The sequence below is a fragment of the Podarcis bocagei genome (assembly GCF_964188305.1).
Source record: "Podarcis bocagei genome assembly, chromosome: 15".
Lineage (NCBI taxonomy): Eukaryota > Metazoa > Chordata > Lepidosauria > Squamata > Lacertidae > Podarcis > Podarcis bocagei.
Window position 1 is genome coordinate 31,178,330 of NC_138141.1, and position 23,473 is coordinate 31,201,802.

Here is a 23,473-nt window from a genome sequence, read left to right on the forward strand (position 1 = left end):
AGTCCATTCAACTTCCAAAACGTTCAGAAACCAAAGTGTGGCTTCCGGTCATCTGCTGGAAGGTCCTGCAGCCAATCGGAAGCCACGCCAGACGTTCAGGTTCCAAAGAACATTTGCAAACTGGAACACTCACTTCCAGGTTTGCGGCATTCAGGAGCCAAAACGTTCAACTCGCAAGGCATTTGGGATCCAAGGTACGACTGTAATATTATTATTGTTATTATTGTTGTTGTTGTTGTTATTGAATAGACGTTCCTATTTTCATTGGAGAAATGTTGGAAGGCATGAGAAGACTACTCTCCTCTGCAAGTTGCAAACACTGATGGATGCTCTTCCACAGAGCCACTGGTCCCCCAATTTTGATGGGAGCTCTTTCCGTCCCACGATTAGCCACTGACCCTAGAAACCTGTTCGAGTGACAATAGCACCATCTGGTCCAGCTCAGCCTCACTTTCCCCCGGTCCCCTCTCTGCACCCTCAAGCACGTAACCCGGAGACTTGGCCCCAGTCACAGGGTTGGACGGGGCGGGGGGGATCAATCAATCACCGGCCAATGTGGGACAGAGCTGGCCCAGGTCCCTGCCGCTGAGCCAGTGCCGCTGAGCCAGAGACGGAAAGAAAAGTGGGGTGCTGGCCGCGCCTGCCACGGACGCAATCTGTCTGCAATGTTTTCCTCCCGACTGGAGGGGATATTTATAGCCAAACCCCCTTTCCCTTTTGAACCAAGAGGAAATGGCTGGGATAGTTACGTACCTGGCCAATGGCTCAGACAAGGCCAAGAACCATACACAAGGCTCAGCCTTGGCCAAGCAGCACTTCGTAGCGCCAGTCTCTCCAGGGCCTGCGAGACAATTGCGGGGCTCGATGCCACCGCTGCCGCCACCACCACCACCCTGTTCTTCCCCCCTTCCTGGTGGGAACCTTAAAGCACCCCTCACAGACCTCCGCCTCCTGGCCTAATACAAAGTGGGCTTCCTGTTCTCTGTTCTCAGGCAGCCTGCCTGTTATGTTCAGAGAAGAAAAGGCCCTTTGCCAAGAGCTGGGGAAGCGGACACCTGGGTGCCCCCAGGCTTACACGGCAGGCCAGACGGTTGTTTTCAGCTGCAGAGTGGCTCGCGGTGGCAGAGAGAAGCTCAGCACTCCCAAGGCCACGGTCCAGAGAGAGTCAAGGAGCAGAAGTTGTCCTGGGAGGAAGAAAGGCCAGCAGGGAGCAGCCACATCACAGGCAAACTGATCCCGTTTCGGTTCCTTTCATATTCCCCTGCTTGCGTTCACTTTTCTGTTCACATCAGTCAGCAATTTGGTTTTAGCAATGCTTCTGAACACCAGTTGCTGGAAACAGCAGAAGAGTGTGTTGCTGTTTTGCTCTTGTTCCCATAAAGGGCATCTAGGTTGGCCACTGTGAGAACAGAATACTGGACTAGGTAGGCCACTGGCCTGATCCAGCCAGCTCTTTTTTCGTACATTGTATTTTTGTTTTCCAAGTAAACTCAAATTAGGATGCCCTTTCAGATCCCCATCAGATGCTCTCTATGCCACCCTGGCCACCTGACCGGGTGCATCCCAGCGCTGTCACCTTCCTGCTGCTGGGAGTGGGGACTTAGGGGTCAAGCAAGGCCACACCCTTCTTTTTTCATGAGGTGCAAAGGACTATGGAGGGGTGTGCTGAGGGGAGCTCTCCTCCTGGTGCTTGCACAGGGACGTTGCCGGCACCGGACACCTCCTTTGCCCAGCTCCCTGACGTCAGCTAAGCCTTAAACGAGTTTGTAGTTTGCCAGTTCAAGACTTCATTGTCCGACCTTGCTAATCCTGGTTGGTAAAACCTTCTGCAATGATTTCTGGCCCTCACTTGAAGAAACAAAATGGGATGATTCCAAAGAGTCAAGAGAGTGCAAAGCGCTCATAATTTTACAACAACTAATTAACTAATTTGCACTGCAATCTTCAACTCAGCGCGCAAAGAGATGGACGGGTCAGGAAAGCTCTCCTGGCGAGGGATGGGGGGTTGACAGGGTTTCTCCCTATGGTGGGGGGGGGAGGATTACCTGATACCTGGGGCCAGAGCAAAGGAAGAGGGCCTTCTTGGTGAGGAAAGGCAAGCCGAGGCCCTCCTGCAAGTGCCCCAAAGCTCCACTCAGCACCACGAGCCCCCAGGGAGGGCTTGGACAATGGCCCGGTTTCCCAGCTCATAAATCCAGACATTCCTGCCCTGCTCTCACAGCCAGCTGAGCTGTCACGAAGGCATTTGGTGCTGGCCTGCAAACCCACATGGCTGTCGACCAGGTAGCGAGGAGCAGCAGGGCGAGGCTGTAAATCAGCCCCGGAGCAGAGCGGCGTTGGCAGCCAATAGGAGGGCTAGCTGCGCGCGCTCTGGCAGGCCCGGCTGAATGTGGGATTGAACGCACAGAACGCTCTGGCTGAACGTTCCCAGGGGTGGGGGTTCCTTCTCCCCAGCACCTAACCCAAAGCCCCATCCCTCTGCCATGGCAGCCAATGTCCTCAAATGGCCCACTGGAACATCGCACCTGCTCCTTAAAAAGGACTGGCTGCATGGGTGCTCAGGTGGCTTCTTTGGGGTGGAGGACGGCCGTAGCTCTGCATGCAGAAGATGATGCCAGGTTCCATCCCTAATAGGTAAGAGGTAAAGGTAAAGGACCCCTGGTTATGCCCAGTCAATGGCGACTACGGGGTTGCGGCGCTCATCTGGCTTACAGGCCAAGGGAGCTGGCGTATGTCCACAGACAGCTTTCCGGGTCATGTGCCCAGCAGGACAGGACTAAACTGCTTCTGGTGCAACGGAACACCGTGACGGAAATCAGAATGCAAGGAAACACTGTGTACCTTCCCGCCACAGCGGTACCTATTTATCTACTTGCACTGGCATGCTTTCGAACTGCTAGGTTGGCAGGAGCTGGGACAGAGGAACAGGAGCTCACCTCGTTGCAGGGATTCAAACCGCCAGCCTTCTGATCGGCAAATCCAAGAGGCTCAGTGGTTTAGACCACAGTGCCACCCACGTCCATCCCTAATGGCATCCCCATGTAGGGCTAGGAGCATGCAAAATGTCTCCAAACAGGATTTAAGTTGTTGAGTTCTCCAGAACACTAGATGACAAACTCACTAGATGAGTGAGTGAGTGAGTGAGTGAGTGAGTGAGTGAGTGAGTGAATGAATAAATGAATGAATAAATAAATGGGCTTTATGCTGAAGCCTGCATTTTGGACACTGATTGAAGATGAAGATTGCAGAGTGGGTCAGTCACTAATAGGTGCTGTACCTATCCAATTATGTACCATGGCTTCTGGAATGAGAACTGGAATGCCCAGCTATTACCCAGATCTGTATTGTGCCTTAAGTGTAACATTCAGTTTTTCTCCCTCTCTCATAACACTAGAACTTGTGGGCATCCAAGTAAAGCCAAAAAGAGAAAGTCCTTCTTCACGCAGCACAGTTAAACTCTGGAATTCCCTCCTGCAGGAAACAGCGATGGCCACCAACCTTGATGGTTAAAGGCAGATTGGGCAGATTCCTGGAGGATATGGATTTATCAACAGCTACTGACTGGACAAGGGGGCTTGGCTCAGCCTCCAAAGTTGGAGGCAGTAATGCTTCTGAAATCCAGTGGTTGTGAATCAAAAGAAGAGGGTCAGCTCATGTGCCAGTCCTGCTTGGTGGCTTCCCTTGGACACATCTGCTTGGCCACTGTAAGACCAGGATGCAGAACCCCCAATTTGCCCCCTGCTCCTGCAAACTTGCTCCCTTTCTTTGAAACCACAATGTCAAGCACTTACAAGGCCTTTCACGTTTTGTTTTTATTTCGGTTCCATTTGGGAGCCCGATGGGAACCCAAAGTCAATACGAAAAGATCAGTCAAAGGCCTAGAAATCGGTGACTTTTGAGGTCGCACAAGGGAGAGGCGTCTCCTGCCCAAGCAGCCATTCCTCATGTGCAGAGCTTGGGTGAGGCCAAAGATGTCCCTCCAGATCATGCCCCAAACCCAGCTCCGTCCTCCAAGTTGTGCGTTTCCACCGGGGCATTTCGACGGTTCCCGATAATGCTCTTGGAATGCTGTTGGGTGATGCTTGAGCCTGGAAGAACATGAAGTCATTCCCTCTCCCCGCCAGATCTTGTGATATTTCTGCCCTGTAAAAAACGTCTCTGCGGGGCAATAAACACCCAGGCCAAGAAATGCCTTTGGCTTTAAGAGAGGTCCCCAGGGTGAGTGCCCCCCCACCCCACCCAGGGAGGCTTAACCAAAAATCACTGCTTGAGGTTAACAAGTTTGCTATGTCCCCAAACTGAACAGAGGCCAGAGTCAAGCTCTTTATTTGGAGAGGACTGGAACGAGTTTTGACGACTGAAAGATGGTTCATCTCTCCTCTCTCATACACACAAAAGCAGCCTGTCCCTCTTTCAAACAGCCTCAGAATCGGGGGAACCACCACAGCTCAGTGGCAGAGCTTGTACTCCGTATGCAGAAGGTCCCGGGTTCAATCCCTCCTGGCATCTCCAAGGTTGGGAATGTTTGTTCCTTCCTGAAACTCTGGACAGCCATTGTTGCCTGTCAGTGTCAACAATACTGGGCTAGATGGGAAAACTGGGATAAAGCAGCTTTTTTGTTCCCCTCAGCTCTGCAGAAATTGGGAGTTTTTGAGTCCGACCAGCTGTTTCTGAGACATCTGTCCTCCTTGCACAAGCAATGCCGGGTTCTGTTCAGGTGGGAAATCTCCAGACTGGGTGCAGGAGGCCAGTTTTATTTTCTAAAAGGAGGCCATAGCTGTCAACCTTCCCTTTTTTTGTGGGAAATTCCCTTATTCCAGTGCCATTTCCCGCTGCTATCCTGGATTGCTAGATATCCCGTAGACTGTCCCTGGACAGGTGAGGCTGCTAACAGCTATGAAAGGAGGCACAGGGGCTTCTCACGAAAGCGCTTCCCACGTAATCATTGGGTGTGTTTTTTTAATTCTTGCAGCAGCCGAGGGGATGGACTCTGTACATGCTCAGGGTGCTCTTGTTGCTGCTTCCGGAGTTGAGCTTTGCTGCTCCATAAAAGCCCAGACACAAACCAACACCCCACCTATATATCTGGAAGAACTTCCCGACAGTGACAGCTTTTTGACAGCAGAACAAGCCTCCTTTGGATCGTGGTGGGCTCTGATTCCTTGGAGCTTTTTAAAGAGCAGTTGGGTGGCCATCTGCCAGGGATTCTTCCGTTACGATTCCTGCATCGCCGAGGGTTGGACTAGATGACCCATGGGGTCCCTTGCAACTCGACAGTTCTACAACTCTGTGACCACAACTCCCCAACTGCCAGTGCTTTTTCTGGAGGTACTCAAGGGTACACAGTACAGTGGTGCATCGGGTTAAGTACTTAATTCGTTCCGGAGATCTGTACTTAACCTGAAACTGTTCTTAACCTGAAGCACCACTTTAGCTAACGGGGCCTCCTGCTGCCACCGCAGCACGATTTCTGTTCTCATCCTGAAGCAAAGTTCTTAACCTGAGGTACTATTTCTGGGTTAGCGGAGTCTGTAACCTGAAATGTCTGTAACCTGAAGCATCTGTAACCCGAGGTACCACTGTACCAGCACCTTTTGCCCCCATGTTCCAAGTGTGGCACATTTTTCTTTAAAAATAAAGCACTGCCCATCGCCATCTCTGATCAGTCTGTCTGCTGGAATCCAGCAAACATCTGGAAGGCCGCAGGTGTCCCGCATCCCAGTATGGGGCAGCAGTTTGAACAAGCCAGCACCCTCCCTGCTCAGCCAGTCCCCTCGATGCCCCCACTGCAGAGCAAAACGAGACTTGCCCTGTACCTGCCTGGGCTGGCGTCAGGCTGCGCAGGTGCCGCCAAAGGGAATGGGGGTGGGGGTTGAGTCCAGAGGCACCTCAATGGGGCATCTGGGCTTTGAGTCCTGGCTTTGCCTCTGGCACCCCCTCCCTCTTTCCCAGTGCCAAGCGTTACTCCCCGCCAGCTGGCACCCGCCAGAGGTGAGCGGAGCTGTTTGCACAGCTGTTGCCTGCCCGAGCCGAACGCCAGCCCCTGGGAACACGGCGTCTAGGAAAGCGCCAGCTAATTTGAGAATTTCTCAGCGAAAAAAGGCCTGGCCTGTCAGAGGGACCGGCTCAGGAATGTCAGCTTGCGAGGCGAGCCAGGAGTCCGGGCCTCGTCCAGCCAGCAAGTGGAGAATGCAAAGGAGGGTGACCCTGCCTGTTGATCTTGTAAGGGGACCCGCCGACTCAATTAGCAATGGAAACAAAGTGCTAAACGTGTGAAACAAGCTATTAAAGTAATGGTTTTTAAGAGCGGGAGAACAGAGGCTCTGACAGCCATGAAGGATGTCTGGGCAATCCAACAACACAGGGCCAGGATGATGTTCAAAGTCTGGGCTGAATCCTGCTGTTGAAAAGGGGGGGGGAGATGTAAGGGCTCTGTTTATCCCTCTGCCAGACCATGGTATGGAAGGAAAGGGACGATGATGAACATTATTTCCATTTCTTGCATGCTTCTGCAATTCTGGCTGTAAGGAACGCAGACAGAGCTCACTCACCCACCTGCTTTCTTCAAGGAGCATTAATCCTGCACCCTGAAATGTGCAAAGAGGCGCACAGGTCACCAGGGGGCGCTATTGGTATGTCTGTTTGTTAAAAAAAATATCCACAAAAAAACACGGTTTTTTGAATTTCAAAAATTAAAAGCTGGAACAAATTTGCCACCCCGAACCCTTTTCAAAATTATCTTCATAGGTTTCCCAAATACTCTCACGGGATTGTTTCTCACCCAACATGCTATATAGGGGCACAGCAATATGCATCAGTCTTGTAGATTTACTAAGACGAACTCCCAAACAAATTTCAAAAGTCTTGTGTTGAATTTCTAGCACGCTGCCATTTTTACACAAGCGCGGTTCATAAATATTTGACTAAAACTGAATACAATAAAAGGCCCAATTTTGAAACGTGAGCCCGTTGTAGATTTCAAAATCTTGAGAAAAGCCTTTTTACTAAACAAGGTAAGCTCCATGGGCACAGCGTGAGATTTTTAATCTCAAGGTAATGGGTTCGAGTCCCATGTCGGGCATTGCAGGCAGTTAGAGTTAGATGACCCTCGTGGCTCCTTCAAACTCTACAATTCTATGGTTGGTCAGGAAACTGCTAGAGAAATGTCCACAGAACACACCGCAGCCGTAAGGTAAGCTCAAAACTTTGCATCCACTGAAATTCTAACACGCCCCGAGAATGAAACATAAAAATGGGAGCCTCTTTCACAGCGGGACGGGGGGAGCTTTCAGAAAACGAAGGGCAGATTTTGGCACGACTCTCGTTCCAACCTGCTGTGCTGCCAGCATCACCAACCATCAATGTTAGGACAGGAGAAGATCACAAGACAAGCCCCTTGCAAGAGACTGCTTGAAGAAGCAAAGTTTTGCCTTTTGGCGCTGGGGAATGATCCAGAAATGTAGATCAAGGGCGCTCCCTCCTGGTCAAAAGGCAGACTAGCGTGTATATGTTTGGGTGTGTGTTTTGGCTACAGAACTGCATTACAAAATTAAGAGAAGTGAGAATGTCAAAGGATAGCTCCGCATCTGATCGGGTACACAGCTGACTGTGTCCCCAAATACCCCAGTAATAAGATCATTAAGTTTGCAGATGATACAACAGTGGTTGGTTTAATCACGGCTGGAGAGGGGGAGGCGGCATATAGAAAGGAAGTTGAGCAGTTGGGGGAGTGGTGCAGGAAAAACAACTTACTCCTTAACTTAAAGAAAACAAAAGAGATTATTGTGGACTAAATTGAATATTCAGCCACTTATTATTGAGGGGAAGGGCGTGGAACAGGTCTTGGTGTTTCGATTTCTGGGAATGGAGTTGAGAGATGACCTAACCTGGGGAGAAAACAGCAAAGACCTGATGAAGAGAGCACAGCAGAGGTTATATTTTCTGAGAATCCTCCGGAAAAACAATCTCTCAAAGGACCTGATGATGGCATTTTACCATTGTACTGTGGGGAGTGTATTAACTTATGGTCTGTGTGTGTAGTTTAGGAGCTGCACGGTCAGGGAAAAACCAATGCTGTCCAGGGTTGTAAAGACTGCGGAGAGAATAATTGGGTGCACTCTTCCCACCTTAAATCAAATCTATGCTTCCAGGTGACATAAGAAAGCTGCAGAGATAGTGAGTGCAGGATAGTGCGCACCCTGGAAATGATTTCTTTCAGCTTCTGCCTTCTGGAAGAAGGTGCAGGGTTATAAAGACTAGGACTAGCCGCCTGAGAAACAGTTTCTACCCAAATGCGATTTTGGTTTTAAACGCATTGTAAGGAGTCTGTATGGGAGTATATTGTATTTAAAAATGGGTATCATAGTTTTTAGGGGGCTAAGCAGGTTGGGATAGCGGGGATAGGAGGCTTGTTGGGTTTTGAATGTTTTATGTCGTTTTTCAATGTCACTGTTCTGCATGGGACAATGACAATAAAGATATCGTACCGTACCATTCCTAGGAATCAAGCAGACAGCCAGGCTTGCTTCCAGTGCCATTTATTGAACGCCAGCTAGGTCCGCTCCTCTTGCTTGGGGAGAAGGGTGGCGCGGCATGGCATTGGCACCAGCGCAGTCTCTTCCTCATCTTCATCTTCCTCCTCGCTTGCTATTTCGACAGCATGCTGAAAGGTGCTTTCCAGGGCCTGGGTGATGCAGACGATGGGGCAAGTCAAGCGGAAAGTCAGACCCCAAACGATCTGAGCCACAAGGCTCTCGAGGTACCGGCAGCAGGCATTCAGCAGGGAAAAAACCCGAGTGATCAGACCCTTCGGAGCCTGGCAAGGAAAAGGCAAGGGCTCGTTAGGGACTAGCAACATGCCATACACACCCAGCAGGGCAAACAGCAGTGCTGGGAGGAACGGCTCGGGCACTGACTCAGTCATTCATTTATATACACCACCAGAGCCAATGTGGTGTAGTGGTTAAGAGTGTCGGGCTAGGACCTGGGAGACCAGGGTTCAGATCCCCTCTCAGCCATAAAGTTCACTGGGTGACCTTGGGGGCCAGTCACTGCCTCTCTCAAACTAAACTACCACACAGGATTGTTTTGGGGATTAAATGAGTAGTGCGAGGCGAACCATGTATGCCACCTTGAGCTCCCTTGGGAGAAAAGTGGGATATAATTGCAATAAATGTATAATAAATATTGCGGCAAACCGCATACAATAAATCACCATTTTAAACCATCCAAAATCGTTAAAATGGCAAGCTAATCAAAATAATATTAAACAGCAGAGCTCATAAAAGGGTACTTCTGTCTACAAATGCAATTACCAAATTGAAATCCTTACTCCTTCCTGCAGTTAAGTTTGCTATGCCGGACAAATGGAAGAAGTTGCTCTAGGATGGCAGATCAGACGAGAAGTAGAGTCTGGTCTCTGCCTGGTGATCTAGGGCCGATGTGGGGCCAGCTCTCTGCTTCCCAGGAAGTGGGGAGGTGTGGGGGACAACCAACTCGGGATCAACCATCAGCCAGAGAAAGAACGGCATTGAGGGAGCTTGCTCCCTGGCTGCTACCACCACCAGAAAGAACATCTAAGAACAGGGGGCCAAGAGTCTCGTCCCCCCCCCCCAATTGTAAAGGACATATTCCATGGTGGGCCTTCCCACAGCAGTTCCAAGTTCTGCAGAGGCTATTTATAGCCACGGCCAGCCTCCTTGCGGCCATGGCAGGCCTACTCCCCCTCCCCAATTCCTTCTTCCTTTTGTGTTGGGCCTTTCAGAATTTAAGGTCCCATCTGCACTATCCATTTAATAACAACAACTGTAGCCTGTGTTCACCTTCCTTCACAACAACAACAACAACAACAACAACAATAAAATTTTTACCTCGCCCATCTGGCTGGGTTTCCCCAGCCACTCTGGGCAGCTTCCAACAGATATTAAAAATACAATAAAGCATCAAACATTAAAAACCTCCCTAAACAGGGCTGCCTTCAGATGTCTTCTGAAGCCACTTCTGCCCTGCTGAGGTGGGATTGCGCGTGTCACGGCCCCACCAAGATCACAGGACTGGAGCCCAGCCCCTGTTCGATTGGGGGAATCCCAACTGGCTGGCCGGGGGTGACTTGGCCTGCCCGATTTAAACGCAGGCACGGCCGGGGATCTCCCTCTTTTCCCGCCTGCCAGCTGTTCCTGTTTCCCACCCTCCCGCCCTTTAAGGCTTTCGTTCCTTGACCTTGCTATGGACCTTGGTTGGTTGCCATTGAGGGGCCTGGTAGGAATTTTTCCACTTGGTAAATTGGCACCAGCCACTTGGTTTTCGCCTACCTCGTAGCAAATCGTCACAACTTTCTTGGTATTGGCGGTTAGGCATTGGTATTGTTTTGTAGATGGAAGAGGGGAGGAAGCGCCATCACCCATCACCTGCCCCGCATATTGAAGGGCCCCGGGGGGGGTCATGACCCTGTCCGAAGCGTATGGAGGTGAGGGCCTAAGGCATGCCCCCGAGCGATGACCCCGGGGGAGTTCCGCATTGAGGTGCATCAGCAGGACTCCCCCTACTGGTGGTTAACCCTTCCCAGACTTCTAGTGGACGGGCTGAAGCCAGATATACTTGGTTAGGACCAATGCCTAAGCCAATACCGCTCATCACCTGTAACCAATAAAGTTGTGGCCTTATTTAGCCCATTAACGTTAATAATTATGTCATGTGTCTTTATTTCCACTGGGGAAGGCGGGAACTCGCCACACAAAAGTCAGTTAATTGTTTATTTCCTTGACTTCTGATGGGAGGGCGTTCCACAGGGCGGGTGCCGCTACCAAGAAGGCCCTCTGCCTGGTTCCCTGCAGCTTCTCTTCTCACAGTGAGGGAACCACCAGAAGGCCCTTGGAGCTGGACCTCATTGTCCAGGCTGAACAACGGGGGTGGACACGCTCCTTCAGCATCATAACATTTTAAACAATCACAGCTTCCCTCCCCATAAAGAATTATGGGAAACAGTTTGTCAAGGATGCTGAATCCCAGGACACATCATTTTGTCGAGGATGCTGAGAATCGTGAGGTGACCCTATTCCCCTCACAGAGCTACGGTTCCCAGAGGGAAAACGGCAACGGTCAAACCGCTCTTGAGAAACTGTCGCTCCACAAGGAGAATCTGAGTCTCCTAGCAACCCTCAGCACCATTAAGAAACTGCACTTCCCAGGGTTCTTATGTGAGAAGCCATTACCTGTTTAAAGTCGCACGATGCTGCTGTAAGTGGAGAGGGCGGATGGGGTCCTAAGTCTGAAGGCAGAGAGCATCTTTCCTCCATTACAGAGGGTTGGACGAGATTGACCCTTTCTAATTCTACCCCACCTAGGCCTGAAGTCACCTTAGGCCTCAGCTCCTTCACCTCTATGTTTCCATTACTGGCTATTCCTGCAAGCCGCTCTCTGCAAGGCTCTGGAGAAGCTGCTTTTGATAAAGGCTTCCAAGTACATCAAAGGGTCAGGATTCAGCCCCGGCTCCCCTGCCCTCCTCCTCCTCCTCAGGACCCAACCTCCTTTGGGGCCCCCTCACCAAGCCCCGTAGCACCGATCTCCACCCGTGCTCCTTGGCTCCGTCCCGAGCCCTCCAGGCCAGCAGCAGAAGCATCATGGAAGCCAAGAGGATGTTTTGGGCCCAGCAGAAAAAGAAGTCGGTGGCCAGTTCGAAGGAGGCGTGGATCCACCGCAGGAGGTCCCACTGGATTTGCTTGAAGCAGAAATACCAGTCCAGGAGCCCCACCCGCAAGGAGAGAAAGTGCAGGTACAGGGTGCTCAGCCCACCCTGGACCATCCCGGGCACCCCCTTGCCCACAGGCGCTGGGGACTGGGGCCCCGGCTCAGGGACTCGGCCACACGGGTTCATGTCTGCGTGGCTTTGGAGAATGTCCGGCTCCATCGAGGTGAGCCCAGCACTCGGAAGAAGTCTGTGAAATAAAAAGACGTTGACCCATAGCGTAACGCGTCCTCGAACTCGGGCCCCGTTTGCGCGATTCCTGTCCAGCTAGCAACCGTGAGTGCATTGGCCTGATCCAGCAGGCTCTTCTTACGTTCTTCTGTAACGTCTTAAAAGGAGGAGCCTCCTTGAAATGTACTAGTTATTAGTACTAGTAGTAATAATAATAATATTGTTATGCCTTGGTACTCAAATGCCGAGAACCCGAAAGTGTTCTAGTTTTTGAATGTTTTTCGGAAGCTGAACTTCCAATGAGGCTGTTGGCTATTGTTTTTGGGGTGCCTGCACCAATCAGATGCTGCGCCTTGGTTTTTGAACGTTTCGGAAGTCAAACAGACTTCCAGAACAGATTAAGTCTGGCGCTTTTGTTTTTGCTATTTATTTAGCGTTTTTCTTTTTAAGGCTTTTTTGGTTAATTTGTTTTTGTAACTGTGTGGAACCCAGTTCAGCTACTGATTGATTGATTGATTGATTGATTGATTGTGTGACTGCGGAAATGGATAAAAGCCACCCCCCCTCCAAACAATTACTATCATCAGTGCACGTAAGTAAAAAATAATTTTAATTTCTATCATCTACAATACAGTCTATTTTATAGTACAGTACATTGATTATTGCTTTCATTTTATGGATCAATGGTCTCGTTAGATAGTAAAATTCATGTTAAATTGCTGTTTTATTAGGGGTTGTCTTTTAAAGTCTGGAACAGATTAATCCGTTTTGCATTACTTTCTACGAGAAAGCGCACCTTGGTTTCAGAATGCTTTGGTTTTGGAATGGACTTCTGGAACGGATTAAGTTTGAGAACCAAGGGACCACTGTAAAACACTACACATTAAAAGGCTTCCATGTATAAAATATGGGAATAGCTTAGTTGCTTGAGCAATCTCAGGTTCAAGCCCCCCTGCATTGCAGGGGGTGGACTAAATGACGCTTGTGGTCCCAACTCTACAATTCTATGATACAGAGCTGCCTTCAGATGTCTTCTAACGGTTACACACAGTTACTCATCTCCTTGACATCCTGATGGGAGGGCATTCCAAAAGATGGGTGTCACTCCCAAGAAGGCCCTCTCATTATCCATCGTGGGGTAGTGGTCGGAGTGTCGGATCAGGACCTGGGAGACCAGGGTTCAAATCCCCACTCGGCCGTGAAGTTTTACTGAAGGTGGCCTTGGGGGCCAGTCATGCCTCTCAGCCTAGCCTACCTCCCAGGGTTGTTGGGGATTAAATGAAGAGGCAGAGAACCACATCTACCACCTTGATCTCCTTGGAGGAAAAGGTGAGATAGGAAGGGAAAATAATGTCCTGACATTTTCTCCTATACTTTCCTAGCAGTGAGAAAGGGACGTTAGCCCTGACACACAAAATGAAAATTGCTGTGAGGGCTGGAAAAATGGTCCTAAGGCCTCCTTGCCAGTTTCCCAACTAAGGGCAGCGTGGCTCAGCCCTGCAACTTGTTGAGCACATACTTTTGCCCACTGCCCAACACAGTGAACACAGGGGGAAAGGCCACAGCCTTTAAATCCTAGAGAGTAGCTGCCAGCCAGAGTAGACAACAATGAGCTTGATGGACCAGTGGTCTGGCTCAGTGTAAGGCAGCTTCTTATACCCTACACTGGCTCTCTTCACAGAGAAAAGGGAATTCCCTCAGCTACCCTCCCCTGGTTTAGCTAGCCAGTCAAAGCTATTTCCGGGGTGTGGCTGCCGTCACATGCTGACAGCTTCTAGGAACCACAGGTGAGAGCTGAGTGCTGGGCGCAACCTCCCCTAACACCCCATACACCTGTTAAACAAATTGGTGCAATCAAAGAACTGTATATAAAGACGTAAGGCATGCATCCTTATGCCTTGAAGCACATACCTTTTGCTCTCTGTAGTCAATCCTCCTGTCTAGGCAATGGCTAAAACGATGTATCAACGCAACACAGTCCTTGGGACTTCAGAGGCTGAAGTGGTCCCAGAAATGTTGTGCGACTTCCTGGAGGAAGCAGCTGTGAGCTTCCAACACCCCTCCCAGCTTTATGACGTCACTCCGTGACATCACTGCGCAGGTCCCTCCAGTGTGATGTCGTTGCTGACCAGCCACTAGGGCTCCTCCCCCACCATTGTGCTTTGTGTGTACTGAGGAGGCCGTGACACTCTCAAGAGTCATAAAATCATAGAATTATAGAATTGGAAGGGTTTTCTGGTCCAACCCCTTACAACGCAGGAATCTCAGCTAAAGCATCCAATAACAGATGGCTATCCAACCTGTTTAAAAACCTCCTAGGAAGAGAGTCCACAACCTCCTGATGGAGACTGTTCTACTGTCAAACAGCTCTTACTGTCACAGAAATTTCTTCCTAATGTTTAGTCGGAATCACCTTTCTTGTAACTTGAATCCAATGGTTCAAGTCCTACCCTCCAGAGCAGGAGAAAACAAGCTTGTTGCCTCTTCTATGTGATAACCCTTGAAATATTTAAAGATGGGTATCATAGATAGCGCTTCAACATATTCAAGTCAGTCAGTCAAATCTGCTAGAGGGGTGTAACAACCAAGGTACCTGTGGTTGCATGGTGGAGTCATTAGATTATTTTTGTCCACTGTACCCAGTGAAATAAATTCAATTTGTGGTATAAAAATAGATGTGACACCAGAACTAGCATTGCTGGGGATTAAAGTCACCCAGACCCAGAGATCATTGAACAATGATCCGCTCTCCTTCGTCTTTAACAGCAGCGAGAATTAAAGTTACTAGGTGTCAGAAACAATGGAGTTTAAATGTTGAATCCTGGCATAATAGACTAGAGCAGGGGTTTTCAAAGGAAGCAGCACGCCACCCTGGTGTGACAGGAGACGATGGCAATCAAGGACAATCAAAGAAACGTTTGAAGATTTCAGTATAGTAGCGTATAAAGATTGGGGTGAGGGTTTTTTTGCAGAATATGGGTAGATCTCTTTTCAAAATGAGATTAAGAGCATCCAGTGATACTGCAGACAGCTTTTCCTCCAGGCTGTGGCCAGTGAGGTCACTTCCCAAACCGCCCACCCCTTTCCGCCCCTCTGAGGCTTGTTGGACTACAGCTCCCAGCAGCCCTGGCCCCACAGACAGGTCAGAGATGATGGGCAACATCTGCTTCCTGGTGGGGAGAGGAAGCAAGTTTGGGAAAGACTGCTCTGTGGTATTAACCCTTGTGTTTCCAGTTTGCAAGGCTAGGGGTTCCTCCTCCGGCAGCAGCACTGGCTCTCCTCGCCCAGCACCCACCTCCAGAGCTCCTGGAAGACACCAAAGAGAAAGGCAGAGCTGCAGGGGGCAGGTCCTGCCATCCTTGACCAGCCCTGGGCAGGCTGACAGCTGCAGCCCCAGCTGATCTGTGGAAAGAAGCGAAGCAGGCGGCTGCCGGCAGGGCCAGCCTGGCCTATCCAACAGCCCCTCTGGCCCGAAGCCACACAGCAGGCCATGTCTCCATGCCCCTCAGCACCCGCGGGGGCCACTCCCAGGGCCCGACTGCGGAGCAGCGGCCCCCGCCAGCTCCTGCCTTCCATGCTGATGTTTGGTGTGATTGTGGCATCGAGCAGCCTGCTCCTGATGATCGAGAAGGGCATCCTGGCGGAGGTGAAGCCCCTGCCCATGCACCCTGCCCGCGGAGAGCTGCCGGCAAGGCGTGGTGGCAGCGTGGGGGTGGCAAAGGAGGAGGAGGATGTGGCTGCGCAGGTGATACACGACATCCGCAACCGGACCATCCGCGCTGCATGCGGGCAAGCGGGCACCCCTCGGAGCGTGTGGGAGCTCTCGGCAGCGCAGCGGCGCGTGGTGCTCAAGCACCTCCTGGTGAGCGACAAGCACCGCTTCCTGTACTGCTACGTGCCCAAGGTGGCTTGCTCCAACTGGAAGCGCATTCTGAAGGTGCTGGGCGGCACCCTGGAGAACGTGAACACCCAGCTGAAGATGGACCACCGGAGGGACCTGGTTTTCCTTGGTGACATGAAACCGGATGAGATCCGCTACCGCCTCAAGCACTACTTCAAGTTCATCTTCGTCCGGGACCCGATGGAGAGGCTGCTGTCCGCTTACAGGAATAAATTCGGGGAGATCAAAGAATACCAGTTAAGGTACGGCGTGGAAATAGTGAAACGGTACAGGAAGAACCCTGGGCAAAGTGCCGGAGACGACGTCACCTTCTCCGAATTCATCCAGTACCTCTTAGATGAAGACGTGGAGAGGATGAATGAGCACTGGATGCCCATCTACAACCTGTGCCAGCCCTGCGCGGTCAGGTACGATTTCATTGGCTCCTATGAAAGACTAAATGAGGACGCCAATTACGTGCTAGGAAGGGTTCGGGCGCCTTCTTTTGTGCAGTTCCCCGAACGGCAATCGTGGTATAAGCCGGTGACGCCAGAAACTTTGCATTATTACCTGTGTAAGACTCCAAGGGGGCTTATCAAAGAGTTATTACCAAAGTACATTCTGGATTACTCTCTATTTGCTTACCCGCTTCCAAATGTTAGCAGTCAATTTTGCAGACAATGAACATTTTCCACTATGAAGAAGTAGGTGCCCTATGCAATTTCCCAATTTTATCCCCGTTTTAATATCAAATGCCTTGCTGCTTTGCTCTACAGGTTGCCTTTACATTAAAAAAAGCATTACCTTTTATACAAAGTGTTTATAGGCTGCTGACTTAAGCACAGTTTTTTATGTGGTTTTTGTGTATTTTAGGACCAAAGCATTTTTTCTATCAACTGCAGGGCAGCAGTCACATTTTAAGAACTGAATAGCAGGAGACATGCATAGAATCAGGCTGTGTCAAGTGTTATTTCCATTATTTTGTGTAACATAAATGTAGCATCCTCATCTTAAAAACATTTCTGCCCGCGTATATGAAGCAATGAAGAATATTAACTTGTGGCTTGTGTTATCTCAAGCACTTGGCTGCTTCCACAAGTTGTACGAAACAGCATTTGCAGAGTATGCCTATGCATGTTTACTCAGAAGTAAGTCACACGGTTCAAATTGGGAGATTGTATGACCTTTAAGGATTGTAGCTTTCAAAGTGTCAAGTACAGCTGAAATGCAAAATATGGGAAAGCTTATCTGTATTGCTGGGGGTTGGACTAAGTGGCCCTTGAAGTCCCCTTCCAACGCTACAGTTCTCTGTTTCTCTGATAACAGTAAATGCATGTGTGCAAAGTACACTCAAATAATTTGGCTCTCCATGCAGTTCAGTTACAGATAGGTAGCCGTGTTGGTCTGCCATAGTCAAAATAAAAAAAATTCCTTCCAGTAGCACCTTAAAGACCAACTAAGTTAGTTCTTGGTATGAGCTTTCGTGTGCATGCACAAATCGTGCATGCACGAATTGGTATCTGAAGAAGTGTGCATGCACACGAAAGCTCATACCAAGAACTAACTTAGTTGGTCTTTAAGGTGCTACTGGAAGGAATTTTTTTATTTTGACATGCAGTTCAGGTAAGAGGATTTATATTTTCTTTGGTGCTGTAGTTTGGTCGGTTGCTATTTTATTTTCTTCATTTTCATTATGCTTTATTTGCTTAGGAAAATAGTTTTAATAGCTTGTCTCAAAAATTAGCTCTGACATAAAGTAGTTAGAAAGCATAATTTCTCCAGGGAATTTGTTGTTCTTATTATCGACATGCATTCACACAACTTTCTATTTAAGTATTATGGTTATTAAATGTGAAAACGATTGAACTGGATGGCTCATGGATGTTTATTTTGTACCTGCCTTTTAAATAGTTTGTATGTATTTTTTATAAAAAAAATGATGCTGAGAACAATCGTCGTTGTGATCCAGAATCGCTGTTCAAACTGAGTGCTGGACACAACTATTTTGTATTTTGGCAATGGTTCATGTTCTTATGTAGCTGCATTGTTTTATACTTTCTGGATATGCCATAATCATGTTACATGGTAGTTGTGTTCTATTTTATAAATCAGCACTGCTAAGAGTTCATTGTTGTTGTTTTGTTTTCCCATGTTTTTTCTTTTCAATAAAAAATTGGCGTGGCATGAGCTATTTTTTATTCTGATAGTGTGGCCCGGAGAAAAACGTTTTGAGAGCCACTCGACTAGAATACAGTCAGTTTTGTTAGCAGTTTTGAATTGGCATGTCAGTTTCTTAGCTAAGAGGGAATGCCTGTCGCTTTTCAATCTATAAGAAATTGGCAACCATTTATTGGATTATGTAAAAATACTGGGCACAAAAGTCCCCCATCAACACATACAAAAATGTGGCAAGACCTTTTGGAATAAAACTTGAAATGTTTATTACAGGACATTGTACATGTTGATTTCACTGATTGGGATGAACTTTGTTGTTATGAACTCTTGTTCATTGTTTTTTGTAATCTGAAAATAAACAATTTTTAAGAAACGCAGATTTACAACTTTTAAACATTGGACACAGAAAGCAACTTAATCGGCCCCTGGGTTATCTCAGCTTTCCCTTCTAGCCTGTCATCCAACATGATATAATACATGGCATAGCTAAGAAAACATCCAAATGGTTAAACTGTACTTTTTGTGTGTGCTCTTTATGATAATAGAGTTCTGATCTCCCAAGAGCAATTAAAGAGATAAACTGGGCAAACAGCCCCTCTCATGGCTACTCTGGCGAGAATTTAATGAACAAATCTTTTTTAGAGAATGTGACTCAGTAGGCAGATGGGTGGGGGGAGTTGGGAAATAATAGGAGGAGGAAGCAGCAGCAGAGTGGCGACAGGAGACGCACATGGCGTCTTTAGAAAGTGTTCCAGACCCCACCCCTCCCCTCCCAGAACCCAGCAAGCCTTGAAAGTAGGAGAGCAAGAGCTCAAAGACAGAGGGCATGTAGAAGTGTTGAATGAGGAAGTGAGAGAGACGGGGGGGTGGAGATTCGCTCGGGACAACACCATTGGGTTGGGGGGCTATTGGGTTGTTGTTTTTATTTTTATTATGTATTTTGTGGTTTTATATCTTGATTTTATTCTGTGAACCTCGGGTATAGGGCGGTATAGAAATTAATTACATTGCATTACATTACATAACCTTTTTCAAAAGTTTATTATAAACAAAAACAGAAAATGAAAATAATATCAAATTCATGTAAATTTGTTTTGAATTTAGCCATCTAAATGGTACTAAGCTGATGTGGGGGAAAGATGTTGACTACATTACGGATGGAGACACTTGGACTAGACTCTGGCATCACCCTCCATATCAATACATCTTGGCGAAGAACAGGGGGTTAACTTTAGAAATAATCCATCGGTGATATCTGACCCCAAGCAGACTGACATATGTAGCTCCTCCTTCCTCACTCAGATGCTGAGAAGTTACCTGCAGAAAAAAATAATTGCTGAAAAATGAATATATCTGATTTGGGAGAGAAATTAAGAAATGGACACAGAGATATGACCCAGAAAACTTGCAGAGGGGAATAGCAGGTGCCTCAAAGTTCTGAAGAAACATCATGACTTGCGAGGGAAACGACTAGCCCAGGGTTAAGAAGGGGTTGATGACATCAATACACAAGGTGGCAGTTTAGGCTGTCTGCTCGCACTCACACCACCAAATTGTAATACTTTTCAACCCTAGTTAGCCCTCAATGCAAATTTAGCCTAAGAATGGCAGTACTTACAACCTACCTCACACATTGTGATAAACTACTCTGAAGATTTCAGGCCTAGCAGAAAATCAAACCACACCATTTAGATCTGATAAAGAGCAATAAAACTTGGGCTATCCCTGCAAAAGGGGTTTCTGGGGATTTGGAAGGGTGCCAGGCTAACTGGCTGTGAGGTGACAGACGGTTGTTTAGCTAGGTATGCTGGGAAGAATAAAGTGTGAGAGTTAACACAGAGGCAAGATTGAGTAAATGTGGGCCTTAGAAGTGTTGGTGAAGTAGGGCAAATCTGCTGTCTCACTTGTACCATTAACTACTCGTGAGTCGGGTTGAAGCAAGAATCCACAAAGTTTATTTACTGCAGTAAAGTGTTTCAGTGGGATTGTTCCACAAAGGTTGAACCCCTCCCAAACACCATGGGTGGGGTTACTTAAAGCAGTGTTTCCCAACCTTGGGCCTCCAGCTGTTTTTGGACTACAACTCCCATCATCCCTAGCTAGCAAGACCAGTGGTCAGGGATGATGGGAATTGTAGTTCAAAAACAGCTGGAGGCCCAAGGTTGGGAAACACTGACTTAAAGGTTTCTTACACAAAGCATTACAATTTCCTCCAATCATATGCATTCTCATTACCTCATTCAAAGAAGCATACAGTATGTTGTTAGCCAGAACTCATTTAGTTACATTTCATTTTAGCGCTCCTGCACTTCTAGCTTAAGCATATTTGCATTCATATCGGTTGTTTTGCTGACATAGCTTTAATTCCGATATTGCAGGCACGTCCAACTCCCAAGAAATTGCAATCTGCTCCCAGTATAACATAACTAGCAGTGATCTAGAACTATATTACAAGGCTGCCTGCCTAACCTGGACTAGGGATTGGTGCATATTACAGGACTCAGACCTACTAGATCTGGAAGGCTACAATAACCGTTATGGTTGGCATGCTTACCTAGGGTACAATAAAGTAAAGATTCATAAGAATTTCTTAAATCATCATATTATAGGAAGGTCTCTTTATACAGTCTGGGCAACGTGTAAAGAGCTTTTGGAACCTAAAACATTGTTGTGGATCTCCCCCCGGAAGCATTTGCTGTGAAAAAGAAAAATATTGAAGAAAATTGGCCGGTATATAAACTCCTGCAAAAATTCTCGAGTAGTGTTTTATATACTGGCCAATTTTCTTTCATATTTTTCTTTTTCATAGCAAATGCTTCTGGGGGGAGATCCACCATGGCGTTTTAGGTTCCAAAAGCTCTTCATACTTTGCCCAGATCATATAAAGATACCTTTTTATAATACGATGATTGAAGAAATTCTTATGAATCTTTACTTGATCGTACCCTAGGTAAGCATGCCAACCATAACGGTTTTTGTAGCTTTCCAGATCTATCTAGCAGGTCTGAGTCTTGTAATATGCACCAATCCCTAATCCATGTTAGGCAGGCAGCCTTGTAATAGTTTTAGATCACTGCTGGTAATGTCATATTGTAAAGTTAGCTGTATCACTACATGCGAGTGGCAGTGGCTTGTATTTTTTGGAGTGTTTTTTTGTCTCACACACACACCCAAAATAGCTCAACAACTCAGTGCCTCCCCCCCCCCAAATGGTCAATAACCTCAATCAGGTCCCTGAGCAGCAGGTGATACGCTAAGCACGCACCTGCCTAGGAAGGGGGGGGAGAAAGAAGAAAGCCCATCTCCCTCCCCCTCCCTGCAGTGCCCCCTGCCATGGAGGCGAGCAAAGGCAGGGGGCGCAGCCAGCTCAGGTGGGCGTTGAAACTCGGGCTTTAAAAAAAGGAGCAAAGTCGGAGAGAGCTTCTCCAAGTGTGCAGCCAGCTAGATTGTGGCTAGTGGCACCTTGTTGGATATCATTTAATATCTTGCCTATCAGTATCTGGACCTTCCTCCACTGAACTGAAATTTCAGTCTTCACGACATAGGAAAACAGCCAAGGCAACAGTATTATTGCAGAGATTGTTGTGTTGAAGGTGTTTACAAACGTGCATCCATACCAACAGTCCGAAAAGACACAATTAAGGCCTTTGTTCTGAAAGTGTATGAAAAGCATCAAGAAAGATGTGTTTCTGAAAGAAATGTCCTGTTTGTTTGACGTTGTTGACAATGAGAATATCCCAGAGAGTGAATTTCTTTTTTTTATTATTATTCTTTTTATTAATTTTCAATAACCAAACAGAGAAAACAAATAAACAAAACAAGAAAAAAAGAAAACAATGACCAAAACAGAAAAACATAAACGGACCAAAAAACAGACATTAATTAACAACAAATAATAATTGACTTCCTCCATCTCGGTTTTGGATTATGTAAAATATTAATTCCATTCTGCAGTTTTCTTTTTATAACATCTACGCATCACAAGGATTATGTTAAACCTACTGTGATTTTTAGATCTCTAAAATTTATTTCCATGTATGTTATAAATTTGGTCCAATCATCAATATACCTTGTACCTTTTTGCTGTCTGATATTCTGCGTCATTTTTGCCAGTTCTAAGTATTCAAATAGTTTAATTTGCCAATCTTTAACGGTCGGGATATTTGGGGTTTTCCAATTTTGTGCTATCAGGATCCTGGCAGCTTCAGTTGCATATTGAAACATTATGTGGTCTTCTTTCTTAATCTCGTCTCCAATCATTCCCAAAAGGAAAGCTTCGGGTTTTTTAACAAAGGTGTACTTAAATACTTTTATCAATTCATTGTATATGGATTCCCAAACATTTTTTCTTTCTTCACACTTCCACCACATATGGTAGAAACTTCCTTCTTTGGTTTTGCACTTCCAGCACCTTTTATCTCCGGTCTTATACATTTTTTCCAATTTCACAGGGGTGATGTACCAACGGTACATCATCTTTTCCATATTTTCTCTAAGAGTAGTACAGGCTGTGAATTTCATTCCTTTATTCCACAGCCTCGTCCAACTGTCATAGTCCAAATTGTATCCAAAGTCTATCGCCCATTTTACCATAACTTCCTTGACCTCCTCATCCTTAGTGTCCCATTCTAATAACTGGTTATACATTTTGGATAGAAGTTTGGTTTTACTTTCTATTATCTCTACCTGAAATCTAGATTTTTTCTCATTCATCCCAGTCTTTTCATCTTCTTTCCATAAGGCATTGATTTGATGAAACTGCAACCAACCTGTTAGTTTTTTAACTCTTCATATGGTTTGATTTTCCAGCCTTTTTCTGTTCTTTCCAGGAGATCTTCATAAGTCCATCTCTCACCTTCAATATTTATTTTTTTAATAGTTAAAATATCAATAGGCGATAGCCACCAGGGGGTATTTTTTCCCAATAGTTTTCTATTCTTTTCCCACACCTCTAACAATGATCCTCTAATAATATGATTTGAGAAGCCTTTATGCACCTTCTCCTTATTCTGCCAGAGATATGCGTGCCAGCCGAATCTTACATCGAAGCCTTCTAAGTCCAGCAGATCTGTGTTTTTTAAGACAATCCACTCTGTAAGCCAGCAAAGGCACGAGGCTTCATAATACAGTCTCAAATTTGGGACCGCAAATCCTCCTCTATCTTTTCTATCCGTTAACAATTTAAACCTAATTCTCGGTCTTTTGCCTTGCCAAATAAATTTGGAAAGAATTTTTTGCCAATTTTTGAATATTGAATTTCCTCTGATCACTGGGCCGTTTTGGAATAAGAATAGTAGTTTCGGCAGTATGCACATCTTAATTGCAGCCATTCTACCTGACCAAGAGAGTTTTATCCTATTCCAGGTATCTAATTCCTTTTGAATTTCTTTCCAGGTGTTTATGTAGTTATCGGCCATTAAATTTATATTTTTCATAGTTAACCAGACACCCAGGTATTTTACCTTTTTTGCTTCTTTAATTCCTGATTGAAATTATAACTGCCT

At 47.0% G+C, this 23,473-nt stretch overlaps 2 protein-coding genes and 1 long non-coding RNA gene across 3 annotated transcripts; 1 reads left to right on the top strand and 2 right to left on the bottom strand.

Moving 5' to 3' along the window:
- Window positions 1-8,523: 8,523 nt before the first annotated feature.
- LOC308574868 (uncharacterized protein) lies at window positions 8,524-13,980 on the bottom strand. The gene is made up of 3 exons (XM_081173213.1): window positions 13,826-13,980; window positions 11,543-11,933; window positions 8,524-8,815 (listed from the first exon to the last, which is right to left on the bottom strand). Exons 2-3 carry the CDS (start codon window positions 11,903-11,905, stop codon window positions 8,552-8,554), a joined length of 627 nt encoding a protein of 208 aa, XP_081029339.1. The 5' UTR covers window positions 11,906-11,933; window positions 13,826-13,980; the 3' UTR covers window positions 8,524-8,551.
- A 1,168-nt stretch (window positions 13,981-15,148) lies between these two features.
- On the top strand, window positions 15,149-17,171 carry CHST14 (carbohydrate sulfotransferase 14). Its single transcript, XM_081173143.1, has one exon. The coding sequence runs from the start codon at window positions 15,405-15,407 to the stop codon at window positions 16,476-16,478; it is 1,074 nt and encodes a 357-aa protein (XP_081029269.1). The 5' UTR covers window positions 15,149-15,404; the 3' UTR covers window positions 16,479-17,171.
- Window positions 17,172-17,725: 554 nt separating this feature from the next.
- Window positions 17,726-20,152, bottom strand: LOC308573966. Its single transcript, XR_014002287.1, has 2 exons — window positions 19,595-20,152; window positions 17,726-19,286 (listed from the first exon to the last, which is right to left on the bottom strand). It is a non-coding gene; the product is annotated as an uncharacterized lncRNA (long non-coding RNA).
- Between the last annotated feature and the right edge of the window lie 3,321 nt (window positions 20,153-23,473).

Coding starts and splice junctions, on each gene's coding strand:
- CHST14 (XM_081173143.1), top strand. CDS start 15,405: ATGTCTCCATGCCCCTCAGCACCCGCGGGGGCCACTCCCAGGGCCCGA.
- LOC308574868 (XM_081173213.1), bottom strand. CDS start 11,905: ATGGAGCCGGACATTCTCCAAAGCCACGCAGACATGAACCCGTGTGGC. Junction 8,816..11,542: donor GATCGGTGCTACGGGGCTTG/GTGAGGGGGCCC, acceptor TTTCCTTGCCAG/GCTCCGAAGGGTCTGATCAC.